Genomic DNA, 12337 nt, shown 5'->3' with positions numbered 1-12337 from the left:
AACAAACAATGTAATATTAGCCTTCTTATATTATCAGAGGTTGACATAAATTAATTTACTCAAGAAGTACCAAAGAAGCTTTTACTTTAGAAATTTGAATTTTATTGCACTTTATACTTCTACTAAAAGTGCTCCATCTCCACCAGCTGTAATATTATAATGCTGCTTGTGTTAAAGCATCGGGATTATTCCAATAATATAATAATAAAACACTGAAAGTGACCATTCCGCCCTACTTTGCTGTTAATACTTTTGTACCTTTACTTCAGTTACAGGTTTTTTTTGCATAGCGATTTTGTCATTTTTACTTAAGTAACAGATATAAGTACTTCCTCCATCACTTACTAATATGCCTACTATTAAAAGAAAGAAAACAGTAAAGTCAGAGTCATGCAAGACACATATGTTTTATTACCAGTGATTTATTTATATCTAATAATCCTTGGGTCGTAAAGCAGTCATAAATCTGTTCTGTCACAACCCTATTTTGGTTTTGAACATTTACCATTAATTAAGGCATGATTAGAGGTGGCAGATGTGGGGATGTTTTCTTTAAGCAAAGCAGGATCCCTTGAAATACAGTGAACCTTTGTGATAACATAGGAGCAGATACAATTTCATACAATACTTTTCTTAATTAATACAAATATTATGATAAATTAAGGGAAATTCCGATTGACACTGGAAGATCAAGCAAGTGAAATGAAGATTCCTTTACATAAACACAAATAAATGACAGCAGTAATCAGGTTACAGACTTTGTCTTAGGAGTGCCTTTTGCATAAAGAAAGTGCATAGAGGTCAAATGACAATTACAGTTATTGGTCATCATGTAAGGATAAAACACAACAGGAATGTGGTGAACTCATATTTTAACAGCATGTGTTATAACATGTGAAGAACAAGTGAATACATTCTACTGCAGGTTCTCAGAAAAATTCCAGTTTTGGAATTCAAGCTTTATTCCTGATTTTTAAGAACTGAGGAGAAAGCATTTATAAAACAACGACAGCATCTTTCATAGGCTTAGAGGCAGAACAGGTCTGTTTCAGCAAAACGGATATTTACGAAACAACTTCAGAAGCATATAAACACCACCGTTCATGTTGGTATTGTGTCATCATCGATGCTGCTGATGCTGCTTCATATGTTGTTGTTCAAATTTGAAGTTATAAAAAGCGAGCCAGATAAAAACAGCTTTAACTTGCCTTCATTGCATAACCTACTTAATCACAAATCTGTGATTTAGATCAGAGGAATCCAAAGCAAGAAAATAAAAAGCTGTGACAATCATTAAGCAAATACTGAACTACTGTATCATCTGCAGCAGTCGTCGGCACCAGGCCCCTCAGCATTCAGGGTGATGCTCTTTGTTTCAGCAGGTCGGGCTCAGTATGTGAGAGGACTCAGGATGAAGAGGCGATCCTCCTCCTTCCTGATCCACTTCAGCAGTTTGGTGACAGCAGACACGGCCAAGGCCTTGGTCCCCAGCGGACTGAAGCAGAGGTAGAGCTCGAAGCCACTTGTCACCTGCAGGAGAGGAGGCAGAGCAGGACGAGGTGCGTCACAAGGCTGTCTAACTGAGTATTGTAGTATTTCCATGATTGCTCTGGCTCAGTTTTGAAATGTAAATCTTTTAACGCAAAGAGCCAAACTTATAAATTATTATCTTTTAAACACAAAATACTGTCCTTACATACAAAGTGCTCAGTCCTCATAACAGAGCCCCCATCTCCAGGAAAATACTGTCAAAGAAATTACAAGCATCTCATCTCACAATGCCAGGCTTACCCATGCCAGCAGGTTTTCAGTTTCACTACAGCGGTAGAAGGAGCGGAGGGGTCTGGTTGGATGATGCAAGCTGCTGTGGAGGTCCTGGTACAGTCCCATCAGCCTTTCCTGCTCTTCATCAGACTGGTACATTTCAGGGAACTCTGGACTGGAGGAAAATAAATAAAAGCATCTTTTCAAGTGAAACACCTGGCGTTTTTTCAACAAGAATTACAGGAGAGAAAAAATATCACGTGATTTGCAAAGCGTGTTTGAGACTTATGTTCAACTCTGAAACTGTTTACGGAGACGTCCTGCCCACCTGGTGTACAGCCCTGAGCTCTTTGATTTGTACAGGAAGTGCCTGAGCTCCGGGATGCCGACCTGCGCCACAGAATAGCTGGGACATTTAAGGGCTTCTTTCAGGGCCTGGTAGGCGCTGCGCTTGCTCAGCCTCTCCATGAACCGTTGCTTGCAGTTGGACATGTTAAAAAAGTCCTCTCGGTCAGTCGATACCAGGATGAGGCAGAGCTGGGAAGCGGGCTCCAGGTAAGAGATGTGAGCGTGGAAAAATCCTGCGGTGTTGAACTTTGGCAGACAGATCGGCGTCCAACCTTCGCCCTCTCGGAAGGACGAGGAGGAACCGACGAGGTTGAAGACCAGGTGCAAGTCTATGTGGTGCAGGAACTGGTCCTTTTTCCTCACCAGAGTGACCAGGCGGTCGCCCGCCAGCAGGATGGAGAACACCAGGCTCTCGGATTTGGCGGCCTGCAGGCCTGACGACACCATGTCCCTGGCGGAGCTGGCCAGAGGCAGGCAGGTGACGGCGCTGAGCAGCAGCCCGGGGTCTCGGTCTAGTCGATGCAGCAGGTTGTCGGTGAGGTACTCGGAGCCGGCCAGCAGGCGACGCAGGTCGTAGTTCTGCTTGCGCTGGAAGATGTGGTTGAGCTGGGTGAGGGTCAGGAGGCTGACGATCTGGTAGTAGATGTACTGCAGCTCCCGCAGCAGCTCCTTGTCAGTTTGAGAGGTCCGAGACACGCCCACCAGGACCAGAGGACTCTTGGTTAGGAAAACCACTTTACAGCCATCTGACACAAAATGTTTGACACAGATTAAAACATAGTTCATAAAATGCACTTTTCACACATTTATTTTTAACTTACAAAACCAAATTAGATCCTGACCTGCATGTATGGAACGAATGATGTTCTTCTCGGCCTCGAGGACGGACACAAGGGCCATCATCACCCCCATGGTGCTGGACAGGGCCTCCTCCGTGCCGTAGCGGGTGTAGATTGGCTTTCCGGCCTCGCTCAGCACAAAAACGTGTTTCCTGTGGCTCCTCCATGCCTCACTGGACACGTCCTCCTCCTTAGGCCTACTCTCTGATGTGATGTCGTCTTTGTGATGCTCCTCTATGCTTTTCTCTCCCACCAGCACCTCGATGTCCTCTGCACACTCTCCAGACTTGTCCGGTTCGGCCTCCTTCAGATCCCCTTCCTCCGCTGTCAAGTCCTCGAAAGACTGTGCATGGACGAACATGGCACTCTTCTGACCGGCACCTGTGTCAATGTAGGGATAAATGATTGTCAAATATTTGTAGTTTATATATTATAGTTTTTTCCCCTGTGAGAGTAAAAAACTGTGTTTCAGAACACTTCCAACCAAGATTAAATCTCCCCTTTGACTGGATTGTCCATGTCTGAGTGTGGCATCATCTTCACATAATTCCTAACAATTACAAAAACCCACTCGTATATAAAAATGTATATACGAGTGGGTTTTCAAACCACAGTTTTCCTTGTCAGGTTAACTCTCCCTCTGCAGAGCAGGTCAAGGCTGCTTTCCCAAGCTTTTCTATGTGAACCATCCAGGACCGTCTCCCACACAGTGGCTGAGACATTCCCAAACGGGGCTAATGTTGGCCAAAAGAGGCAGCAGAAAAGGGAGACTCTATATTAAGCCAGGTCAATTTACAAGGTGGGATTTTATCCTTTGCTATAACAAAAACAGAAAAAAATTACCAACAAGTAAATGTATGCCAAAATCCACAAAAAGCCTCAGTAATCAACATTGAAGTTGTGCTATTAGTTTTCTAATTGCTTTTTAGAGCATCCACGTTAAGATAAATTGATAAACTCTGGTCCCAGCTTATCGTATTCAGAGAAAGTAGAAGAATTGTTAATAGAGAAAACGCCAAGTCTGATAATGACTCAGCTAGATAACAATGTCATGTTTATCTCAAGACTCGACAAGAAGAGCAAATCCAGAAAACTGTCAGATTTGGATTTGTTCAAGCTGGATGTGACACGTGTGCTGCCGCCTACATGCTGTCAACATGACACTTTTTTATTTTTTTCAGACAAGCCAGGACATGTTATCTTATGTTGCACATATCGTCTTCGTAGTAATTTGCTTCTGCACTATACTTTTGCTCTGGTTTATGCTTTTAGATGCTATTTAAGAAAGGAGATGCACTTATGACTTCTTGTGACTAGTAGTTCTCTTGAATACCTATGTTGAATACACTTATTGTAAGTCGCTTTGGATAAAAGCGTCTGCTAAATGACTGTAATGTAATGTCTGTAATGTTATGAAAGTATATGGCAGTGTTTCCATCTGACACTGTTGGTATGGCAAGGCATTCCTAAAGTGTTGGAGTTTTTTGTCACATAATCTTATAGAGATTATTACTATTAATGCAGTCTAGTTTTACAGAGCCAAAACACTTGCATTCTGCCAATTAATTACTTGTGATGTTTATCACAAGGGCGTTCCCTGCAAACAGGCGGGCAGATTGAGAAAACAGATCATTGTGATCACATGTTAAAATGTATTTGCACAAACAGGATGTGCATTCTCATTCTCTGTCCATCTGTTAGGGAGTGTGTGTGTGTGTGTGTGTGTGTGTGTGTGTGTGTGTGTGTGTGTGTGTGTGTGTGTGTGTGTGTGTGTGTGTGTGTGTGTGTCGTATTACATAAGAATAACTGTTGTGTTTTGTGCTCCACTTTTTTTCATGGTACAATCACGTAGCCATTGAAAAACAATATTATCGCAGGCATAGTCTGCTGCAAGGAGTCTATTTTGAAGCAGCAATCATAGAACCTTAATTCTGGCCGGATGCCAATGAGGAAATAATTATCAATGACACAAGAAAGTGGATCTCTACTTATTTATTGAGGGATCCATGACCAGCCCAACTTGAAGCTGTTTATTTGCATGTATGACATTGGTGTACTGTAAACGTTATACTCATGTACTGTAAACATGTTTTATAATGTAATCCCATGGGGGATGTGCCAGGAGATGGAGAAATACATTCATTAATTCATACAATTCAATCACCCACTTATCCAAGTCCAGTAATGTCCAGACAGCTCCACAGTTGCTAAAATAAGCATTAGAGTACAAATGACAGAAAAAATCCCATTGGTAGTGGGATAGTGGTCTCTGCAAATAAAGGCATTATGTCACATTTAGAGTGTATATTGCCTGGGACTGGGAGAAAAAAAAAAAACACATTTCCAATATATTTGAGCTTTCTAATTGTCTCAGAGAGACGACTACTCTGCTGTGGTTCAGATATCAAGAGCTACACCAAATTTAAATCACACTGTAGGTTCGGCTTTACTCTCAACTGTGAATTTTCAAAACTTGGGGCGGCTGTGGCACATGAGGTAGAGCGCTTGTCCCGTAACCACAAGGTTGGTGGTTCAAACCCCTCTACCAGCAACATGCCGAGGTGTCCTTGAGCAAGACACCTAACCCCAAGTTGCTCCCCGGGCGCTTCATTGCAGCCCACTGCTCCTCCGGGATGGGTTAAATGCAGAGAAATAATTTCCCCATTGTGGGACTAATAAAGGCTTAATTATTATTATGTGGCTCAGACCTCACCTGGTTCAGTTCCCTCCACCAGACCTGGTGTGGGGCTTTCCGCCCTCTCGGAGCGAAGGCGGTCCACGGGAGCCAGGAGGGTACCATTCTCCCATGAGGCAGCGGCCCTTTGGGCTTCTCCATCCATCACTGCTACTTACGGCAGGGACACACACCTGACAGGACGGACAGACGGAGCGCCAAGAGATCAAAGGTCAACAGCTTTGTGTTTTATGAGATTATGATTTATGATGTGCTCTTGTTATCACGTGTCCATTAGTGCCGGAGTCATTCAAATGTCATGGTCTGACTTTAACCATGTGTATATTAAACTAAAAGCTAAAGACTTTCACTATTGTTGCTAACGTGACATTACAAGCGACACCTTGGATGACGCTAAAGTGAAAGTCCAGATAAAGACTCCTGAACACGTCTCCTTGGTGTTTACTAGAACTTGTTCTCTTTCTGTTCACACCCTGCAGGTTCAGAGACATGGCATGCTGATGGAGAACTTCTGAGGCTACTTTGATGGCTAACTTTAGCAGACAGTCCACAGTGTCTGCGGATAGCTTCACCGCCGTTGTTCTGACAAAGCGCCCTCGTGACTCGTTTAACTACCACCAAAGTATTACCTTTCATTTCCGGAGCTGTCTGCATTTGATCGTCGTGCTCCACCGCTCGCTTGTCAAACTGCCACTTTCGCTCGCTATCGAGCAGGGAGGAGCAGCGAGGAGGAGCAGAGAGGAGCAGCGGTACCTCTTTAGCTCGCCATCAAGCCCCGCTAACAGTGGACGTCAGGTTACGGAAGTAGGAATTGTGGGATATGAAGTCATCGTCCAGAGAAGTGCTGTGGAGCAGTCAGGGGCGCCGAAAAGGGGGGTAAAGGAGACGGATTCTAGGGGCCCATGATGGAGGGGGCCCAGAGAGGCCCCTAATGATGATGAAATTATAATACAGAAAAAATAATGACACTAAGTTATTAACTAACATATATTTAGTTTTTCTATTTTTTCATGGAAGAGTTTATTTCCATTTAAGAATCAGTGGTGCAGCAAATAAATGACTTCCATTGTATTCAGAGTGCTCAGTTCTTCCCCTACTGTACATGTCAACTGTCATGCTGTTCTTCTTTCACAAATATGGTAATGATAGTCAAAAATACCATTAAAATGCATCATTGTATGTAAAATAGCATCAAAAAATTTTGCCGCTGTGTTGGGGGCCCTGTAAAGATTCTTTTCATGGGGCCCAAAATCCCTAGCGGCGCCCCTGGGAGCAGTCCTACAGTCCACGGGAGAACCAAACAAGCCTATTCGAGTCTGACAAAACCAAAGTTATTTGTTTAATATTTGTAATCAGTGATGCAGTAACTTGATGCTGCGTACAGCAGTGTGTACGTGTTGTTGTGTAACGACAGCTGAGTGGCTTGTTTGATCGTTGTGGTGCGTTTACAGCACGTAGGACATCACACAACCCTGCTTGAAGTCGAAGTAAGAAAATAAACCCTTGGTGTAAAAAAAAAAAAAAGTAAGTAACTAACATCAGTTAAACTGCTAATTGTTTCACCGTGAGTGTGCATGCATGAGATATTCAGATGCAAAAAATAATAAATAGCAAAAGAGTGATGATAGTTTATTTGTAGCCCCTGATATATTTTAGCTCCTCTTGTCATTTGATTTAAACAGAAGCTCTGTACACTTAATTGTGTCAAACTACAGCTCAAGGGATTTCTTGAATACAAAAAAAGGTTGTAGGATTATTAAATTGAATAATCAATTGGGACTAGATAATCCAAATCATTGTTAGTCTTTGCCACACCGCAAATAAAGGGCCCAAACACGAAACCGTAATTCAGTTATTAAATTGAATAACTCTTCGACCAAGTGTCCGAGTAACCCCTGAACGCAGCGTAAAGGGCGGGGCTTACGTTTGAACGTACAGCGCGGAAACGGGACAGTCGTCACTGTGCTTGTTGTATCTCAGGACGAGTTCTACCGGATATAGTTCACCTCGACTAAAATTAGGGATGCATGAAAGCATCACGAAAGACCACGTAGTAACCTAACGTCGTCCTTTTGTAAGTATGGCGACTGATGATAAGCCAACGTTCACCAGAGCTAGCTAACGTTAGCATGGCGAGTAGCGTGTCAGTGTTAGCCGACAACAGCTAGCATTGACCGTGCAGCTCTAGACAATGTTGTTTCACACTCACGAATACAGTCACGCTTATTGAATTGCAGAATACTCTTTGTAAGTCAAGTAATACGGTTTGGTACACTTTGCATAACAGGTTGATCCGTGTGACACAAAGATGCCTATCCGAGCTTATTGCACAATTTGCTCCGATTTCTTCGATCACTCCAAAGATGTTGCTGCCATCCACTGCGGACACACTTTCCACTATGACTGGTAATCTGATATAGAAAGTCCATTCTGCGACACTCACTTATCTGACACGTTATTAATGGCTAATTGTTCCCTTTCTTCTCAGTCTTCTCCAGTGGTTTCAGACAGCCCCTACGAAAACCTGTCCACAGTGTAGAAAACAGGTACAGTACTTTACTGAGACTGGACCAACTTACCAAACAGAAGAAAGACTTACATTTAAATACTGTTGTTTTCCCTGATGTGTAGGTCAGCACCAGACACATTATCAACAAGCTGTACTTTGACATCGGTGGAGAGGAGGAGGCCACAAGGGACCCCGAAAGCTTACAGGTACCAAACTTGAAGCATCTTTTATGTTTTGAGGGAGGTTTGAACAGAGAAATTACTTGAGAGGAGGAAAGACCCATGATAATCGTGTACCTGATGGTCCTTCTTGTCATCACATCATAAAGATTTAATCTAAAGTGTCAAATCTTTGTTGTTGTGTTTCTCCCTTACTTAGAATGAGCTTGATCGAATGAAGGTGCTTTTAAACTCCAAAGGTGAGAAACATCACTATGGTGTGATCCGCTGATGCTTGATTGTTGAAAGCAGCAGACAGCAGTCATTTATCGTCCATCTGATCAATTTGTAGAGCGAGACTGGCGGGACAAACAGAAGACGGTGGACAATCTGAAGGACACCGTGGACAAGCAGAGGAGAGACCTGGACAGTGTCCGGAAAGATATTATGGAAAAGGAGATGCTCTGTTCCACCCTCAGAGTAAGCTGTCTGTTCTCTATATTGTTTCAATCCATTTTTTGTACTGACTCATTTTGTCTCTGCAAATTCTTTTTGTTTATCTCTTTAATTGTATTTGACAGAAACAGATGACATACCTTGAGACGCAACAGAATGAAACTCAGGCGGCCAAGGAGGAAGCCCGGAGACTCAGGGCCAGAATGAAAACCTATGAGAGGTATCTGCTCTCATACATATATTGTCATATTTAGGCTTAAAAGTTGGGTCACACTATATAAAACACAATATTAGCTATTCTCCATGGGTGAGAAAAATGTTGATGGTCTTGAATATTTAAATATCATATATTATAAATTATCAGTATGAGTATTTTGGATATACAAGCAAAAAATAAGGTATTGCTCATTTCCCTGATGTATCATAATCTCTGCATAGTATAATGTCTTTTTTCATTGTAATAGAAAGTCATACTCACACTGTGCACTAATACTGCTGGTTTGCACTAATACTGCTGGTTTGCACTAATACTGCTGGTTTGCACTAATACTGCTGGTTTGCCCCAGCTTGGATATGTTGTTGCAGGGCCAGAGAGCAGAGGTGGAGTCCATGATCACAGATATGGGTGTCAGTCAGGCTGCAGTGGAGCAGCTCTCCATCTACTGCATCTCGCTCAAAAAGTAAGGAACCCAAGAGCTGCTGATGAGTGTGACTGTGTGAATACCACTTTCCTGTTGTCTCTAACTATGTGTTTATCTCCCCTCCTTCCTTTTTTAAGAGAGTACGATAATCTAAAAGGAAGCCTGAAGTCTACAAATGACATGTGTGAGAAGCTAAAGAGAGAAGTGCTCACCTCAAACAACAAGGTAACATTATGTTTGAGTATGTGAGTAAGTCACCACACCTGGAGGAAGCCTTTCCTGAATGCAGAATTCCTGTAGTTTATTTTTTATTTTTATCATTTTAGTTACACAAAGCCACAGTGGAGGTGAATCAGACCAAAGAGGACATGAAGTCTCTGCAAAACGATTTGGCAAATGCTGACAAGGAGATCTCTGTAAGGCGAATCCACCAAATATGCGTTTATTGTCATTATCAGAGAAAGTTATCGTTGTGATTCCTGCATGTATGTCTTTCCACAGAGTCTTAAGAAAAAAGTGGAGTTTCTTCAGAGGACTCTGAGCACCCCAACACGGACAAATGAAGCCCTCAGTCGGCTCGTCTTTGAAAGGTGTGTAATACCCAGCAGCTGGACTGAAATCTCTACTCGCTTCAAATTGTCCTTCAAGATAACAAACTATCTGTGATTTACTGATAAGGTTTCTGAACCCATCTTTTTCAGCCCCGCCCCAATGGAGCTGAAGCAGCCTCGCTTCCACCATCCTGCCGACAGTCAGGACATTGACCTCAACATGACGTACGACGTCACTACCCCTGATGATTTGGACAAGAGAAAGACGCAGTTCCAATCCAAGAAGATGCGGCTTGATCCTCTGGCGTAAGTTTAATGTAGCTCATTGTGGGAATGTGTGTTCTGTTTTGTTAGTGAAAGCTGCTGCTGTGTGAGCCATATGTTCATTATATAGTTTTTTTTTTTTAAATTTGTGTTGTTGTATACTAGAGAATTAAATACAAATACCATAAAATGTTAATTAAAATGCTTTGTTTTTCAGGTCGTCTGGGCCCAAACACTACGAGAAAAGTTCATCTGTAATCAAGGTAGCTTTGTGAATGAAACTCAACAACGTTCATTTTCAAATTATTGCACATGTCTGACATTGTTTTTTCTTACCTCAGACTCGAGACGAGGATGGATCCCTGGATCCTTTTTTGAGGAACTCCATCCTCTTCAGAAAGAAGACTTTCGGTAGCATGTTGGACCCTCAGAGGAAGCTTGGAGCTGTACGTACAACATAACTTTCTCCTGCACATCAGGTCCAATGTTATTATGTGTAATTTCTGGCCTTTTAGTGGTTTGATGAAAGAAAATGTTTCTTGTTTCAGGTGAGAACTGGTTATGATGGTTTGGGAGGACGTACTAAATTCATCCAACCTGTATCCTTTTTCCTCTCATGTGGAATGTGTGTGTCAAACAGGGTTTTCTGATTTGAACTTAATCATTAATTTGATTGTTTGTTGTTGACTATTCATCTTGGCTGTGTTTGGACTAGCTAAACAAAACTACTTCACTAGATAAACCTATTGTACGCGACCTGCTCAGCACCAAACAGCAGAGAGATGCAATATGCATCTACCTAGTGAACAGAGCCAGATATTGGTTGAGATCAAACCGGAGTTTAAATATTTGTTGGATGGCCATAAACATGACTAATGTTGCATCATTCCTTAACCAAGCGCTCCACTCCAGTCTCCGTTATCAGAGATTCGACCACTGATGAAAGCTAAAAGGAAAAAGGTAACCAGGCCTCCACCCAAAATTTCAACTTGCCTGACTCTGGACGGCTTCCTCGAGTAAGGGACGACCTCTCCTTCCCCCGGATGTGGAGTCTTAAGGTCAGGATGCTGCAGCTGCTGTGTGATGAAGCATGTTTGTGCTGCTCTGGTGCATAGAACCAGCCTGGTAGCGGTTCTGCCCCTCGGCACCAAACGGGACTCTCTGATCGAACTACATTTAAACGCAGTAACTGACCTCCCACATGACAACATTCTGAGCTCGAAAAACCTGCTGTACCTTTTTTTTTGTGTGTGTGTTGACTTGAATGTGGAGACTGTGTCTTGACCATCTCTGCGTCAGAGCTTTTTCTTGTTGTGTCTGTATGTGTGTGAGACGAACTGTTTTGTTTACGGAGCATTCTAATGTGTCTGTATTATGTCATTGATAATTACTTATGCATCTGTTCTCTATACTCTTGAAAAATATTTATTGTTTTTCACACTTATTTAAAATCCATCAAACACCAACATGTGGATATACTTGAGGTATTTTTTAGTTTTACTGGTCTTTCCAGATGTAAACCAACTCAAATAATAAACAATGTTTTTTTTATTAAGGATTGTGTGGGGTCTACAAATAATTCCCTCTTGACTGTGCTTTTATCCACAAACATTTCACTGAGGTGTGCTCTCCTGCAGAGGGCAGTACAAATTGTGTTTTCCCGCATGCCGACATTAATCTCATCCCTGCACTGCTGAATCCATTTGTATTAAGAAGGCTGCGCCAGTACAGAAGGAAATGTTCGAGGAAAACGCTATTTAAAAAAACCTTCAGTAAAACCTGAGTCGTACACTGAGATCAAGTAACAAAAAGTACACTGCAAATCATATCCTGGCGAATAAAGGAATTAATTATGTTAGAAGAAATGACAACTTGTAGTGACAGAGGACCTTAAGTGGCACAAAATAAAAATGTAACTGATGACAGGAAGTTTTCTCACAAGGTTCCCATGCATGAACGAGATTGCTTGATATTTTGACAAACAATATGGGGAAATGCCAAATGTTTACCACTTTGGACAAGTAAAAGTACCATGTAGAACATAAGTATCCTGCTCATAATCACTCGTATCCTGTATGCACTCATGGATTTACAATTTCCAACTTGAAAAAA

General features: G+C 42.1%; 2 protein-coding genes across 2 annotated transcripts; one reads left to right on the top strand and one right to left on the bottom strand.

Moving 5' to 3' along the window:
• Window positions 1-185: 185 nt before the first annotated feature.
• On the bottom strand, window positions 186-6493 carry mon1a (MON1 secretory trafficking family member A). Its single transcript, XM_054617007.1, has 6 exons — window positions 6276-6493; window positions 5665-5819; window positions 2955-3332; window positions 2093-2858; window positions 1792-1939; window positions 186-1530 (listed from the first exon to the last, which is right to left on the bottom strand). The coding sequence occupies exons 2-6, from the start codon at window positions 5789-5791 to the stop codon at window positions 1390-1392; spliced, it is 1560 nt and encodes a 519-aa protein (XP_054472982.1). The 5' UTR covers window positions 5792-5819; window positions 6276-6493; the 3' UTR covers window positions 186-1389.
• A 1145-nt stretch (window positions 6494-7638) lies between these two features.
• Window positions 7639-11744, top strand: traip (TRAF-interacting protein). Its single transcript, XM_054617361.1, has 16 exons — window positions 7639-7720; window positions 7934-8052; window positions 8135-8192; window positions 8278-8361; window positions 8534-8573; window positions 8666-8793; window positions 8895-8989; window positions 9336-9449; window positions 9548-9635; window positions 9737-9826; window positions 9912-10000; window positions 10112-10267; window positions 10443-10488; window positions 10567-10671; window positions 10774-10824; window positions 11138-11744. The coding sequence occupies exons 2-16, from the start codon at window positions 7955-7957 to the stop codon at window positions 11243-11245; spliced, it is 1350 nt and encodes a 449-aa protein (XP_054473336.1). The 5' UTR covers window positions 7639-7720; window positions 7934-7954; the 3' UTR covers window positions 11246-11744.
• Window positions 11745-12337: the final 593 nt, after the last annotated feature.

Source organism: Anoplopoma fimbria, chromosome 17 (genome assembly GCF_027596085.1).
Source record: "Anoplopoma fimbria isolate UVic2021 breed Golden Eagle Sablefish chromosome 17, Afim_UVic_2022, whole genome shotgun sequence".
NCBI classification, from domain to species: Eukaryota; Metazoa; Chordata; class Actinopteri; order Perciformes; family Anoplopomatidae; genus Anoplopoma; species Anoplopoma fimbria.
Note: the sequence above shows the minus strand (reverse complement) of the source record. Positions and strands in the feature narration are given on the sequence as shown.

Coding starts and splice junctions, on each gene's coding strand:
- traip (XM_054617361.1), top strand. CDS start 7,955: ATGCCTATCCGAGCTTATTGCACAATTTGCTCCGATTTCTTCGATCAC. Junction 8,794..8,894: donor TGCTCTGTTCCACCCTCAGA/GTAAGCTGTCTG, acceptor TGTATTTGACAG/AAACAGATGACATACCTTGA. Junction 8,990..9,335: donor AGAATGAAAACCTATGAGAG/GTATCTGCTCTC, acceptor GGTTTGCCCCAG/CTTGGATATGTTGTTGCAGG.
- mon1a (XM_054617007.1), bottom strand. CDS start 5,791: ATGGATGGAGAAGCCCAAAGGGCCGCTGCCTCATGGGAGAATGGTACC. Junction 3,333..5,664: donor GGTGGAGGGAACTGAACCAG/GTGAGGTCTGAG, acceptor ACATTGACACAG/GTGCCGGTCAGAAGAGTGCC. Junction 1,940..2,092: donor AGCTCAGGGCTGTACACCAG/GTGGGCAGGACG, acceptor ATTTTCCTCCAG/TCCAGAGTTCCCTGAAATGT.